A 15897-nucleotide genomic window follows, 5' to 3' on the forward strand; every position below is an offset into this window, starting at 1 on the left:
TCTTATTAATAGTGATGTGAATTACACAGATAACATAAAGCAAGTACTGTAGTGCTCAGTGTATTTATCTCTTTCAAGGACCGATTCCTTATGCTGAATAGGGATTTTGTAAAACTTAGATGTCAGATAAATTGCATTCATGACAACAACTCTGAATTTCAGATAAAACCAGGGGAGGAAAGTCTTTTCATAAAAACATTTATTGGAAAACCGCTGTGACTGGATTTGGCTGTATCAAGTAAATAATATGCTAACAGTGACTATTGCAATCAAGATGCAGATAGCAAATACCACAAGCAGGAAAATTAAGCAGCATTTGGAATGTTTCTTTTCTCTCTCTTTCTTTTTCAGCAAGGTGTCATACCCAGGGGTATAAATATCCCCCATCCAAAATTGTAGATCATTAGGATTTTCCTAAAAGAAAGATCAGAAAATGAACTCAGCTCCTCTGTATTGTATGTAAAGTCACCAGAACATAGTTGGTCAGGAGTATTTTGGCTATCACTTAGTAATTAATGAATTTAAAACATCACAATTCAAATCAGAAAAAATTACACTTGAACTCTCGGCTGCACTAGATGTCGAATACTGTCCCACAGAGGACTATTAAAACCATAGCTCTCAGCAAGGAACCTAATGTAGGATACCAGTCATTGAAATGTGATAGAGACCCAGAAGAAACCTCTTGACATTCTCATGCGGATACAGAGGTGCTAATTTACAAATGCAGATCTGAGTCACTTTTCAGCAAGGAGAACTATCAAACTCCCTCCCGCCCCCCCAAAGTAATACACACTAACCCACAAGCAGACAGGAGTACCGGTGGTGGGGATATGGTTATGAGAAGCTAAATTATTTGAAAAAGTACATTGAGGCATAATTTATTTGTCCAGGTTCTTATATGGCCACCATCAACATGGTATTTTAGGGCTAGATCCACAAAGGGACTTAGCTGCTGCAGCGCCTAACATTTAGGTACCTTGCCACCTAATGGAATCCACAGCCCTGAATGAGACACATGAGAAGAGAAGCACCTCAGAATGGAAAGCCAGCAAGCTGAGCAAGGAACCACCTAAACTAGTCAGTAGTAACTGCTGAGGAGCGAGGCAGGACTTAGGCCAGTGAGACCTAATGGATGAGTTGCTAGCCCAGTGATTAGGGCACTCAAGTAGAAACCCTGGGTTCCAAGCCCTCCTCAAATGCATGTTTAAGTATTTTATAAAAAGTAGATCAGCTTCAACAGGTGAGATGGAAACATTCCCCTCCTCTTCAAAATACCTGATTCAAGTCTCTGCTCCAAATCAGGCAGAGAGGGGCTTCAAACCTAGGTCTCTCAGGTGAGTACCCTAATTACTGGGCTTTTGGGGACCACCTCCCCTCAGCTGTCTTTTGTATGTGTTAGGCATGCTCTAAGAAGGCCTACCAGATCACACCCTGCCACACCAGATCACACCCTGCAGCCAAGATAGACAGGGGAATGTCTAATGTGAGACCATTCTGGTGCAACGGCAGAACTTAGGCGGCTGCGTGCATACACACTGGCAAACATTTAGGCACCTAGGGGACTTTACCAGCGGAAACTCAAGTGCCTAGTGACTTTAGATACCTATGGAATTAGGCAGCAGTTGAGCAGGGCTTTCGAGGATCTCACTAGTGGATAAATATTGGACTTAGGTCCCCAAAAGTGGGAGTTAGGTACATAAATCCCTTTGTAGATCTAGCCCTTAGTACCTCACAAACAAATGTGAATTTTCCCCCACATCCCCTGTGTGAGAGAGGAAAATATTATTATACCCATTTTAAAGATGGGGAAAAGTGACATTAAATGACTTGCTATAGGTGACAGGACAGCTGTGGCAGAGCCAGGATTGAACTGCAGTCTTCAGTGTCTTAACCATACTACTATCCTACCTCTTGTGAGTGGATCCGCATGGAATTCTTACAAAAACATTCAGATTTACTTCTGAAACCAGAATCACCAGCAAATAAGCACAGCATTTTATTCAGTGGTTCAAGTGTAAATACAATGCATAGCATCTGGGTTTGTTCATGTATGAGTCTACAACACAATACCTTTAAGTAGTTAGCCAGGTTAGAATGCAGTGAATGCTTGTCATAGTCTTGAACAGTCCAGGAAGGGTTTTTTTTCCTCTCTGCCCAGTCATCAGCAGTTCGGATGTCTGTGTACAAGGGATTGCTCTTGATGGTGGATTTCAAGGTGACAGTGGTTATGTGTTTACCAAGAGCTTTGTCAATCATTGTTGGGCTGACCCCACTCAATTCTAAGCCAGGATGCTCAAAGATATTTCTTTTTTCTCTCTGCAGGATAGTCAGGACAAAAAATGGTTATCATCCTCATTCTTCTCATGACACAGATGCCCTTACACATTCACAGTCTATTGTGCAGTAGAACTAACTTTAAAATAATAACTGCCTATTCCTTTTGTTATGGTCTAGAAAGAGACAAGAGGGCTCGCTCTCCACCTTGTGCAGCCTTTCTTCTTGTGTTGAATGAGGGCCTGTGCAAAATGAGTGCCAAATGCTGCTGTCGGTATGAGCTGTCATGGTAATGCCTGTTGGAAGAGAAGACTGTCGTAGAAAACAAGTGTAACAAAATAACTGCCATAAGAATTGGGTTTAGAATTGCAGTTCTGATGAAGACAAAGGAAATATATGATGCTGAAGCAGAGTTGTGGGGACCAAAATGCATTAGCGATTGAGGGCCCAAAACACACATTGGTGTAACTTCGCATAGCTTCTCTCCTGCCTTATTCTCTGCTGAAACTGAACAGATTCTACTGATTGTGCCTTCACCGAACCCTTTTATTTTAAGCTCCCTCCACTATTTCCACAACAGTCCCAGTGCAACAGTCCATTTACAGCACCACTATGATTTTTTTTTTTTGGCCCTCTCCTCAGAACCTGAGGAGCACAGATGTCTCTATGTAACTGGGCTCAACTAGCTCTGGCTCTTTAGCAGCCTTGAGTTGATGAAGTATTTGGCAGCTTATCCCAGCCAACCCAGCCAGCCTGATTATTTAATTCCCTCCATCAACTTTCTTAAGAGGAACTAATTAACACCTGAGTGATCAGAGTGCAGACTCACCTGTTTGTTCCCTGCACACTGTCACAGTGGTGTAAGTGGATATATCTTGATTGCCTTAGTGAAGTTGCACCCTTTGACAGCAGGCGTGAGATTCTTACCCCAGTTCTGGACTCTTTGTGTCAAGTAAAAGGGCTGGATCAGTGTAAAGGGGCCCTAAAAGCCCCATATTGGGCTGGGTAAAATTCTGCTGTTGAAGGCACTGTAGAAGCCCAAAACTCTCCAGGAGTTGGCAAAGCTGTTGCAAATATTGTGCAGGCCAATAGCCACTAAGGGATCAGACAATCTCAGTATGCTGTTACCAGAAACCTGAACAGTACAATTTCAGCTCACCACAATTCCCTTTTCACTGCTACTTTGAATTAAGTGAATTCTAGCATCCCTGGAAGACACATTTATGATACATTCATCACATCCCTTAAATAAATTCATAAGACAGTCCAAGAATTGCTCTTACAGCATATGTGCAGTACAAATGAAACTCTCCTGGTTAGAAAATAACATTTCTCTCCTAGTTCCTTAACATTTCTTTGGACTGGAAACTTTGATTTGAGACAGCTGAAGTCTGAGCCTGGACTAATGTCTGCATTATAGGGAGCACTGGAGTGGAGTTAGAATCACATACTAAAGCAGCCTTATTAAAAAAAAAAAAATCTCAGACAAGTGATCAACACAGATTTCCAAATACTCCTCCCCACACCTCCATAAAAGATCTAAGCAGCTTCAAAATTCATTTACCCAAAAAAGGTTTCAAAGGCAAGCAAAAGATTATATTTTTCCAGCCTTCCGAGAGATAAATTAAGAGATTTAATATATACTAATTCCTCAACCATCATGTGTGGGGGAGAGGGGTGGGGATGAGGGGGTTGGTTTCTTTTAAAATAATGTGAGAAAACAGCAGATTCTATATACATAATCCAATGAGGAAGCATCATTCAGGCATTCTTATAACTCTCCCATGCACAAGGAACTAAGTGTGTTTCCTGTCCATAATCATCATGATATGGTATTAGAGGGCAGAACCCAGTACCCACAGCCCATGTGTTAGCTCACTGCAGTTGCCATATGTCAGTATTTAACTTTGACATCACAATTTTAAACTGTTGGCATTTTAAACTGTCTACTCTTGCTGCCTGCATTTTACAATATTTCTTATTTAAAATTCTTCAGTTACTTTAATGATGCTTCCTGCAGGCTTGCGAGATGGATGTACTTGGAGAACATAGCATAAGAGCTTAAGAACAGCCATACTGGGTCAGATCAATGGTCCATCTAACCCAGTATCCTGTCTTCCGACAGCAGCTAGTGCCAGGTGCTTCAGAGGGAATGAACAGAACAGGGCAACTGTCGAGTGATCCATCCCTTATTGTCCAGTCCCAGCTTCTGACAGTCAGAATCTTAGGGACACCTTGGGGTTGTGTCCCTGACCATCTTGGCTAAGAGCCACTGAAGTTCCTGGAGAATAGGCCCAATTCTTTTTTGAACCAAAACTGCACACAGTATTCAAGGTGTGAGCATACTCTGGACTTTAGTGGCATTGTGATATCTATGCCTTTCCTAATGATTCCTAACATTGTGTTAGCTTTTTTTAACTGCTGCTAGGTATTGAGCAGATGTTTGCAGTGAACTATCCATGACTCCAGGATTCCTTTCTTGTGTGGTAACAAGTATGGTGTATGTACAGTTGGGATTATGTTTTCCAATGTGCATTACTTTGCATTTATCAACATCGAATTTAATCTGCCATTTTGTTGCCACCTCACTGTTTACCCATTTTTTACAGATCATTTATAAATATGTTGAACATTACTGGTCCTATATAGATCCTTGGGAGATCCCGCTATTTACCTCTTTCCACTGTGAAAACTGACCATTTATTCCCACCCTTTGTTTCCTGTCTTTTACTCAATTACTAATCCATGGGAGGACCTTCCCTTTTATCTCATGACTGTTTACTTTGCTTATGAGCATTTGGTGAGGGTCCTTGTCAAAAGCTTTCTGGAAGTCTAAGAACACTATATCGCCCTTGTCCACATGCTTGTTGAACCCCCTCAAAGAATTCTAATAGATTGATGAAGCATAATTTCCTTTTACAAAAGCCATGTTGACTCTTCCCCATTGTGTTCATCTATGCATCTGGTAGTTCTGTTCTTTACTTATGATAGTTTCCACCAATTTGCTCATAATGAAATTGTCATACTGCCCTCTAATTGCCAGGATCACCTCAGGAGCCTTTTTTAAAAATAGGAGAAGCTTACGTTGAAGAAAGTGTGCACTCTCACCAGGGGAATGTTCATTCTGCCCAGGTTAAAATATTGTGAAAAGAATGTGCCTTGACAATATTGAGTTTTAAAGCAGTTGTTTTAAATAAAAATAAAGATAGGCTAATTGGTTCAAATTTTTCTCATCAAGCCAATGCATGGCAGTTTGACCTCATGTTATTGGTGATGCCCCAAATAAACTAATTACCTCTTCATCCCAGCAATTACTATATCTTCTGCCCCATGGGGAATAGTGATGTAGAAATGTGGGTATACAGTACCCATGAGCATGAGCAAGGGGATGAGGTGATGGCAGCGTCAGCTCGACTTTTGATGAGAATAGGACTGGTAAATGTGGTGGGAGATTTGAAGGAAAGACATAGTGAAGTGGAGGTGATGATGTAATTAACTTGAATGTAGCAGAGCATGCTATCTTGGAGATTTGGAAGTAGATGTAGTCCTGAAAATAGAGAATGAGAAGGAAAGATGCTGCCTTACAGAAGTAGAGGTTTAGGTTTAAGGGATAATGAGACAGAGAGATAGCAGGTACTCTGCAAAAAAGATTATGCACACAAGAAGCAGAGAAATAGAAGAGGAGTAATATGCAGAAAAATATTACAAATATTCATTCACAACCCCTTTGAATAGACTTTCATTCTAACCAGATTGTGTTCATAAGAATGTCCAATGAAAGGGAAAGCGTTGTGAATCCTGGTACAAATGTGCAAGTACACAAGTATTGATGATATATATATATAACACAAGTTAGAGAAGCCAGCTTGACAGCTCTTTGTGGATTTGGAATTGATGGGATCTAAAACATAAATAATAGCATATGACTTAGGTGACTATTCATATAATACACATAGTGAATTGGGAGCAGTGAATATGTTCAAGTAAAGAACATGATCCATCAAAACCAGGAAATCAAAAATTAAGGCAGAAACTTGGTTTCAAGCCCATTTTACTGAAAGTAGGGATCAAAGGGATTTCTACACAATAGGTGATTTTACATATTGTAGGTCAAATTCTGTTTGCTATATATATTATATAACACCTTGTAACAGATGTTCTTACATAGTTAGTCACTTGACTAAACTAGAATAATATTTGGTTAGCCGTCCTTTGTTCCCACAGTGCCTCCTTTCCCTGGGCTTGCTGAGGCCACATGACTTTTATGGCATGGCTGACACTGACCTTTAGCTCCTAGACATGTTGAAGGTGGGATTCCAAATCATGGGAAGGATGAGGGAATGGACTCTGCCATGGAGGAAAATCTTGTTTGTTGATTGGCCCGTGTAGACAGCATTACAGAAATGCAGTCCAGAGGTGACAAAGGCAATAATAACTGTAACAAGTTTCCTACTTTGAGGTAAAATTTGCAATCTTTGTGCTAGTCATAGATGACTAAAAAGTGCTCTTGGCTACAGCTGCACCATGACCATCTGGGTATTCAAGAAGCTTATAGATTGCAACCAATGCTAAGAAAATGTAAAGAAACTGCACCTAATGAGGGGCCAGATATCAGTTTCATCATCTCAGCTAGCTGTTATACACAGCCTACTAGCATCACCTTCATCTTGTCTGAACTGAACTTCAGCCAGCTAGTCCTAATCCAGGCCCCAATCTTGGCTAAACATTGGAGTGCTGAGCGACTGCCCTGGCTGAATCCAATGAAAAACAGATGTAGAGCTGAGTGTCATCAACATATCAATGACAATGCAGCCCAGATCAGCTCAGTATCTCCTCTAGTGGCCTCAAATACAAACCGAAAAGGTAGGGTGACAGAATGGAATATTGGCAGAAACTCACATGAGAGAACCCTTGGGGCAGAAGAGCAATCATTCAGCACTATACCATCTGGGTCCTCTCAAAAGTAAGGAATGGAGCAATTAAAGCACCACTTCATCTATCCTTGTCAGTGTCCACAACTGTGCCAACAAAACCTCATGGTCAATGGATCGAAAAGCAGGTGGTAAATGTGAAAGTGTCAGTATGTGCACTTGGTCTTTCTCAATTGCCAGGAGGAGATAATTAATGAAAGAGGCAAGGGCTGTCTGTACCTAGCTAGGCCTAAAATCAAACTGATAGTGGTCCAGAGAATTTAAGTATTACGCAGATTGCCAAGAATTGCTTCATCACAAGCTCCTCAATAACAATGAAAGTGGGTGGCAGGGAAACAATTACATTAGCTAATAATTAGCATGAGTTAATTCTGTGGAAAGTTATAAATTAATTATACACCTCAGAGCATTATGTCACACCTCTGAGAAATGCACTAGCACGGATCCTTGTCTTTCTTTAAAGGCATGCTTCTGGGAAACTGGCTGTGACAGAAAGGAGAGGCTATGTACTATCTAAGAATCTGGACATGCAATAATGCTCTGAATATTATATGCAGTATTGTTGTAGCCATGTCAGCCCCAGGCTCTTAGAGATGAGATGGGTGAGGTAATATCTTTTATTGGATAAACTTCTCTCTCAGCTTGTGTCTCTCAGCAATAGAAGTTTGTCCAATAAAAGATATTACCTCATCCACCTTGTCTGTGTGAATATTATAAGTGACCTGGTCACTGAGGTAAAGTTAATGTTTAGCTATTGTGGTTTATTAGCATTTCCCATATGAATGTATCTAACTTAATGGGGGTGGGGTGGAGGCTGTGGGAAGAACAAACAGGAAAGGAACACCATGGTTCTCTAGGTAAGCAACCTCAAACAAATGCTTGGAAGACAACGGGTCCAGCTATTAGCTTCAAGGTTCCTGTAGCCAACAAATTGCAGGTGTTGTTTTGCCAGAGCTGGGAGGCTGGAGATCAAAAGAACGTTAAAAAAAGAGTTAAAAAAAACGTTCTCAAGGGAAGAACGGGATGGGTCACTTGCCAGAAGCTGTCCAGGGAGACAGGTTGACAGATAGGGAGAGGCTCTGCTGAGTGAGTTGCCTTAGGGAAAAACAAGCATTGGTATGGGCTGGTTTATTGTCTTAAATCTGTTAACTCTGAAATGCTTTTCATCTGATACATAATACTTGGCTTGAAGAAGGCTGTCTGAATACAGGTTACTGCTGCCATTGCTCCGAGAGAAGGGAATAGAACTGCAGGGGCTGAGCCTAAGCCAGACTTTTTGAGGTAAATCACAGTTGGTACACAGGGCACTGAAAGTACCAAGATTATTTTACTTAATAGTTATATGACAAAAATATACAATAAGTGGGAATGAATATTCACTCTGCCTGACACTGAAGTAGAAAGTGAAAAAAAGCTTTTGCTCTGAAGTGAAGATACTTTTATCAGACTGCCTTATATAATGGAATAAATGAAGACACTTATAGGTGAAGGAAACACATAAGCACTTAAGCGCACTTCAGTTTGAATGATCTCATGACAAACATCAGAAGAGGCACACAAATACATTGCCGAGCAGTCACTTTACATAGGGAGGCTTGAGGAGCAATGTTTCTTAAAAGAAAATGAATTTCTGGACAGGGAGTTTAAGCTATGCTCAAGGTTTAATAATTTTAGGAGACTGTAGATCACAGCCACCTGTTCAAAACTGAAACGCACCCCTCCTGTTTCTGAATTAACTAACTCGTATACCCCATTAGCCTGCTCATCATGTTATTCATAAACCATTAGCTCTGCACTGTGCTATCATGTTTATTTTAAAGTCTGGAATGCATCAGGTATTTAGTTTCTTCTTATTTGCTCATCAGCAGAAACGAGAAATAAAAATGTATATTGTGTATAAGTGCTTTAGCTGAACTACTTGGATCTACAAATGAACATGATGAAAAGGAGAGTTTGTGCCTTAGGTTTAATAACCTAATAACACTCTAATTTGCTTTCCATGGGAAATGGTGACTTGAGTAGCTTCCCTTTGAGAGGGCCATCCTAGTGCTGGAATGAATTTCAGAAGAATTCTCTCCAGGGGGATTATGAGGAAGATGCCATTTTAAGGGAGACTATTCTCTATAGATTTAATCCTATTGGAAGTTTTCAGTGATTGCTCAATGACAGCTAGTCTTACTTAATTAAAATAGGCTGGGACATTCCTTTCTGAGGAAAGGGCTGTGTGTTTGGATCTCCTCATACCTGCACAAAGTGGTGGGATGGGAAATAAGCCACTATCACTCCCAGTCTCTTGGATCTTGTGGGCATCTCTTCTTGAGGTTAGTGCACTGTGCTGGGGTAGGGAGAAGGTGGGTTAATGTGTTACAATCCTATGTGAGGGAAAGAAAAACAGTCCTTTATTGTAAGGATGACCCTTATTTTAATAAAAGAATTGGCTGTCCCATACTAAATCATTCTATCAACCATGGGGGTCACCCCTTGCAACCCCATCATTGGAAACTCACCACCCCTCAATTTGGCCTGGCTGACCATCTGCAGGTGGCTAGGCCTCTGGAGGGGTGGCCAGGCCAAATCTGAATGGGACCAGCAGTTCTTCAGGTATGCTGATAAATAGCCAGAGGTTAGAGGACCATGCAGGGAAATTGGGGTCTCTGGCTGGGTGATTTGCAGGGGCAAAGATGGGGAGTCCAATTCCTGCTCCCCTCAGCACTGCAGCTGTGCTGCACACTGGGCTAGGCCCCTTGCGATGCCTCAGTAATTGCCAGGCTGTGTCCGTGGGTTCCATTGGGGTGGTCCAGTGCTGGGCACAGGACGCAGAGCAGGAGTCTCAGAGCAGAAAGTGAAGCTTTTAGAGATGGGTCAGGAGCAGACCCAGGTGAGAGCATCCACTGGGGACCATGCAGAAGGAAAGCGGAGATGCGGGTTCCTGGGGAAGCAGGATTCCCCAAGCACTGTAAACTGGAGAAGCACAGACAGGCTTGGGCTTGGGCTTATTTACCCTCCTCAGAAAGTAGCCAGGCTACCCTGAGGGGTGACCAAAGGGAGAGGAGTGCACAGGCTACTCGCTTTCAGGACCAGAATCGAGCAGCATCTGACATCACAGAGAGTGAAGGGTGACAAGAAGTTAATTGTGGGGAGCAGGTTTCCTCCCCTGTTTTAAAGTGATTCTTTCATTTTACTTTTTCCCATGTCCTCCAGGGCTGTGATAGTGAACAGAAAGCAAAGGTATGGGGGAGGGGGATGGCAGCACCTTATAGCAAGAGGAACTGTTTCCCCCTCACATATACAACAGTTTTCCCTGAATTCAAACCCTGATGACTACAGCAATGTCTCACATTATAGTTACTCTCACTACATCCATTCCCCCAACATGCTGAGCTTTTTTGTGTCCTACTTTGGAAGAAGGAAGTTGTTTGGCCAGAGCAATAATGTACATTAAGATGTTTCATGTTGAAGAAGTTGCTGTAGATGTTGTGCATCACTGCACAAAAGGTGTCTGATCTCACCAGGGCAGGGAGGGAGACTGACTTGACTGTGTCATAGTGAGTTAATGGCAGAGTTGAGGAAAATCTAACTGCCCTCTTGCTTGGTGCAGGAGGTTCTCAATGCACAGTGTGCATCGTCCTCTCCTATACATTTAATCTTTCAGGTGGATGAGAACTGAGTAAAGTGTGGCCGTTATGGGATCTCTGAGGCACAGCACTTGCCCTGAGGAGTTCAGTGTGGCCTGTAGCCTCTGTCATCACCTAGAGGCCTACAGATGTCTCAAGTTTCATGAGTCACCATCCCTGAAGAAAAATCAGTAACTTTCCGCACGGTCAGCACGTGTGTGTGTGCGTGCGAGCATTAGGAAAACTGTCACTTATTTTTGCAATAAAATGTTGGCAACCCTCCTCCCTTCTGAGGGGAACTTCTGAGGCAGCTGCAGTGGGAGTCAGCCCTAGCAACTTGGCTCCAGTAGAGTCACCTAGCTAGAGAGCCAAAGAGGGGAGCAATTGCCCCCCCCCATGAAGTGGTTCTGTCTTCCAGCAGATCCACTGAGGTCTGAGCACTTTCTGGAGGTCAAAACCCAAGCTGGTTCCATAGAGGACACAGGGCTAGGTTTTTATATTTTGCAATTTGGGGAAAAAACTCTATGAGGGGAACCTCTACTTAAACGGTTTCTTCTTTTCTTTCCTATCTCTGTGTCCTCCTTTGTCTTTCACCCTAACTACTATCAAGGAATAACCCTCTGGTGTCTGCTTAAGTAACTCACCCAACAGCAGTCATGAAAGTCAAGTTAATTGTATGGTACACAATCATTGACTGTTAATGTCAGTTATTATGGGGAGGTAGTAGCTGCTGCTTATCTTTAAGGATGTAACTGAGTTTCCATTTTAAGCCTGAATTTTTCTCTTCTAGAATTTTCCTCCTCACCTACCTGCGTGTTGTTCCTGGGAAGTTTCCATATGATCCCATATAATAATAAATACAATTAATGTTACACAATATCATTCATGCACATACTGGGAAATGCTAAAAAATACCACAACCAGGAGTCAGCAGGTCAGTGCCGGTCCTAAGAGGTGTGGAACTACATGATAGTGATAGGGTTTGAGCCCATGGTATCAGGAAGATTGTTCTCATACAGCCTACTCCTGCTCCCATTGAAGTTAATGGCAAAACTTTCACTGACATCAGTGGTGCAGGATCAGGGACATGCAGTGGCTGCAACCACAGCAAAAGGCTCAAACCCAAATTTCATTTGTTTCTGAACCAAAAAATGTATAAGGAATAATAAGCAAAGAAGTCAAACATTCAGGTCTTTCCTTTAGACCTTACCTGTAAATAGACTTTGTTGTGCCACTGCTGTGCACCTGGAAAAGCTGCTTCTGGAAATTTTACTAGACTGGCTTGTAGAAAGGCAGAGTTTTTCATTAAAGACTTCACATCTAGTTGTAGGAATTTATCAGGATGGTTGTTGTTTGGCAAAACAGAGAAGTCCATGTTCCCCTCCTGTTGAGTAATTATGAAAACAGCCCAGTCTTCTGGTTCCTGGCTGCTGTGGGCTCCTTCTATTATTAATGAAGTGAAAAAGGATCCTATTGTTGCCTGAAACCGTAACTGATCCCTGCTTGGTGTCACGCTCACTTATATCATCTACCAATGATAAAAGATCGTTTAGAAGCAGCATAGCAGGCAAGACATGCTTCCTTAAGTGCCTAGCTTAAGTTTTCAAGTTTAAGGACCATTTTGATAGATGTATATGTGCTCATTAAAACTAACAGAGTATCAGTGACTAGATGCATGAGACACTTAAATACATATCAGCACTTCCTTAAGTGACTTGCCAAAGATCTCAGGCTCACAGTATTTCTTTCTCAGCTAATTAGAAGCGGTTCATACCACAACAGGAATGGTGCAAGTCCTTCAGCAATTATTCTCTGGGGATACTAACTCATTTGATTTTGTCACACAGTTCAGCACAGTAGTTTGATGTTATAACAGTAACATACACATTCTCAGATTAAAGGAATATTTCATCAGTAAGTTTTTCCTCAATATGGGGAATATTGGTTTATTTCATCTACTGTTAGGAGCTTGATCTTTCTTCAAATCAATGGAAAACTCTAATTCACTTGAATAGTATAAGATCAAGCCCTTAATTTTCATTACTGTATCTGTGATGCTTGTATTTTATTTCAGAGTTTGATACTTTATTTTAGTATTGCATATTTATAAAGTCACTTTGATTTTGACTGATGAAATTTCCTTCCTTCAGCCTAGCCAGTACAGGTAATAAAAAACACCAAGCTTTTACTCTTTGTTTCGATTCAAATCAGATCAGTGTGTTCTCCGGAGTGGCAGTGCTGGGCAAAGCAACAATGCATTTCAACATCATCATATCTGTGCTCACATTCCTGTGCAATCTAAAAAAAACCTTCTCCCTATTTTTCTAATAAAACGGCACATTGATCTGTATTGTTTATTTGAATTATAGGGAAGTGCTTAAATAAAATGTAGTAACCAAATATAAGTTACTTCATTTTTAATTCATCCAGAGAAGGAAATATGATGCATTTACACTACGTGTACACATAATGACCTCCAAGTTGCAGACTCCATGTACATCTAATATTCAAGTATTACAGCCACCGAAGAAACGAAAGCTGTAGCTAAAGTTGCAGGTAAACTTAGATGATAACCCCTGATTTCACTCATTATATCTAGAAAATATTCTCATTTGCCTCTGAAACTTTGCATCCTTGGTACCAGCCCAAAGATAATTTTTTGTGTGCATCTCTGACTGCCTATGGGTAACAGCTCCAACCACTCCCATGCCAGACACATTCCTCCTACAGCCAGTTTGCAAAGGGGTCTTCAGGAGACAATCTATAGCTGTCTTCCTCTCCCCTGAGCTGTAGGACTTCTCCCAATCAGGTCCAGGGCTTTTAGAACCCCTTTATGCTGCTCAGTCCCATGGACTTGTACTATAGAGGCAGGGGTGGGGATGATGACATAAGCTCTATTTAAAATTTAAAAAAGGGGGAAAAAACCCAGGAATATTTCAGACGCACAAAATAGGAAAAACAGAAATAAAGAAAGAGGTTTTACTTTTTTATTGAAAATGTAAAAATCATGTGAATCATGTACAATATTTTCTCATAAGGAAAATTTTAGTTGTTTTAAAATGTTTCACAAAATTGTAAAACTTTTTTTGTATAAAGACTTTCATAAAACAAAGATGAAACTAAAGCAGTATCACAAAGCTATCTTCTAAGTCATCAACAAAGAACTGGAAAATGTTTAACAGATTACGCATACAAATGGCAGGAACAAGGACTCTTCCATTTGTAGAACTGCAAAGAGTACAGACAAAGGCATAAAGAGGCATGGGTCTTTTGCTGAAAACATTTAAAATCAAGTGACATGTTAAAACAGTACAGACGTGGTTTCATAGGATGGTACAAATTCTAGAACTTGTGTTTCTCTAAACTACCTCAAACAGTGCAACAGTGAGTGATTCAGTGTAAATCTCTACAGTGTTTCATTGATTCAATACTTGTGTTCAAGTATGTGTTCATGAGCACAATCAAAATCTCTAGTTCGCTATTTTGATTTTTTTTTGTTTATCACAGGTAATATGTTACAGTAGATTCTCTCCTACAGTATGTCTCTAACCCACAGAGAAACTGATTTCACAATACATTCTGTAATAACCTGTTCAACAATGTTAGCTTAGGCACCTCAACATCTGTTGCAAAATAAACAAGGTCATTCTGACTCTGAATGCCAAAAAATTAAAATAAAAAAAATTGGCTTTATTTCCAAATACAGCAAAACTATTCAGCTAAATTAAAATAAATTCAAGATAACATGAGGGTTTTTCTTGGCAACAGAGAGATGATCCTACCGAACATAAACATTTAAAATACTATTTTTTAAAAAATTCTGATATATGTATCCAAAACTGTTCATATAAAAATTATGAAAACCTCAGAGAATAAAACACAAAGGCCATCTAACCAAAACAAGAAAGCATGTCTGGCAGGCAAAAATAAATTAATTTGATTAAATTATATGTAATCTGATAATATTTGGTCTGAAAAAGCGTGTGTGTGTGTGTGTGTGTGTGTGTATAAATAATGAGATTGCAAAGAGCTGAGAGCCAGCCAGCCTGACAGAGGTCAACTCTTTTGTTGCATTTTTTGCGCATAAAAGTCCCTGCATGTCTCACAGCAGCGTTGATACCACCTCATGTCCTGACAGAGGTTCTTCTCTCGTATCACTCTGCAGTATACAGGCCACTGGTCTCCCAGGCACTTGAATGTTAAAGCAGCTGTGAAACAACAAACAAAAAACACAACTATATATCTATACACTCAAATAGTTCATTTGATACCTAAGGCAGAGTATAATGTTCATTCATTCTATTATTACCTATTACTAAATTTGTTAGTAAGCAATCAGATAGTAGAGATGTCCTTAAGGGTGTCTAAAGACTTCTGACACAACCAACCTCCCTGCTAGTGACTCCATTGGGTCAGGAACCAGGAGGTGGACTGAGTGAAAGCAAAGGCAGGAGTAACTGATAAGGAAGTGGCCAGCAAGCATGGAAAGAGGGCACTGGGGCACTTTTGAGAGAGGCAACAGAGAGGAAAGGAAGCTGGGAGGGCACTGGAGCTCTGTCGGTGGGAAGGAATGGGTGGGGTGAAACTTGTTTATTTTTCAACAGAGGAAAAGAATCCTATCTTGGTGACATGCTGCCAATATTTTAACAATTAGAATTTTTGAGGGCCCAGCTAAGTAGACCCAACAGCCTCCCTGTCATGAATGCCATACACTTACAAGACGGCACAATTTCAAGATAATAATTGCAAAATTGTAAATAAAGCAATTATCTTTTATCTAGAAAAATGGACACTGCAATACATTAGTAATGACTATCCACAGAGAGAGAGAGAGAGAGAGAGAGAGAGAGATATTTCAGGAATAGGATGGTATACTTGGCCAAACATGATCATATCATATCTTAATTACTACAATCTCCTCCTCTCTGGCTTGGACAACTGCAACCTTATCCCCTCAAATCCATTCAAAATGATGTTGCTAAGATTATTTTCCTGCTCATCACTCTGATAATACCACCCTCTTTGAGTCCCCCCTTCCCTAATATGTCAAACACAAGCTTCTCTTCTTTACCTTT

General features: G+C 40.8%; 2 protein-coding genes across 2 annotated transcripts in view; both read right to left on the minus strand.

Annotated features, from left to right (window-relative positions):
• Nucleotides 1-234: 234 nt before the first annotated feature.
• Nucleotides 235-12197, minus strand: MINAR2 (membrane integral NOTCH2 associated receptor 2). The gene is made up of 3 exons (XM_054031666.1): nucleotides 12033-12197; nucleotides 2074-2319; nucleotides 235-414 (listed from the first exon to the last, which is right to left on the minus strand). The coding sequence occupies exons 1-3, from the start codon at nucleotides 12195-12197 to the stop codon at nucleotides 235-237; spliced, it is 591 nt and encodes a 196-aa protein (XP_053887641.1).
• A 1598-nt stretch (nucleotides 12198-13795) lies between these two features.
• Nucleotides 13796-15897, minus strand: part of ADAMTS19 (ADAM metallopeptidase with thrombospondin type 1 motif 19) — a 264607-nt gene continuing 262505 nt past the window's right edge. Inside the window, exon 23 of the mRNA XM_054033172.1 lies at nucleotides 13796-15030. Within this exon, the coding sequence (XP_053889147.1) occupies nucleotides 14879-15030 (152 nt within the window). The 3' untranslated portion in view covers nucleotides 13796-14878. The remainder of the gene's footprint in view (nucleotides 15031-15897) is intronic.

This window comes from Malaclemys terrapin, chromosome 6 (genome assembly GCF_027887155.1).
Source record: "Malaclemys terrapin pileata isolate rMalTer1 chromosome 6, rMalTer1.hap1, whole genome shotgun sequence".
Classification (NCBI taxonomy): Eukaryota; Metazoa; Chordata; order Testudines; family Emydidae; genus Malaclemys; species Malaclemys terrapin.

Excerpts from the sequence above, each read along its gene's own strand:
- MINAR2 (XM_054031666.1), bottom strand. The coding sequence starts at position 12,197 with ATGGACTTCTCTGTTTTGCCAAACAACAACCATCCTGATAAATTCCTA. Across the intron at positions 2,320-12,032 it reads ACAACAAAGTCTATTTACAG|AGAGAAAAAAGAAATATCTT; the intron begins GTAAGGTCTAAA and ends ACTATCCTGCAG. Across the intron at positions 415-2,073 it reads ACCTGGCTAACTACTTAAAG|GAAAATCCTAATGATCTACA; the intron begins GTATTGTGTTGT and ends TCTTTCTTTTAG.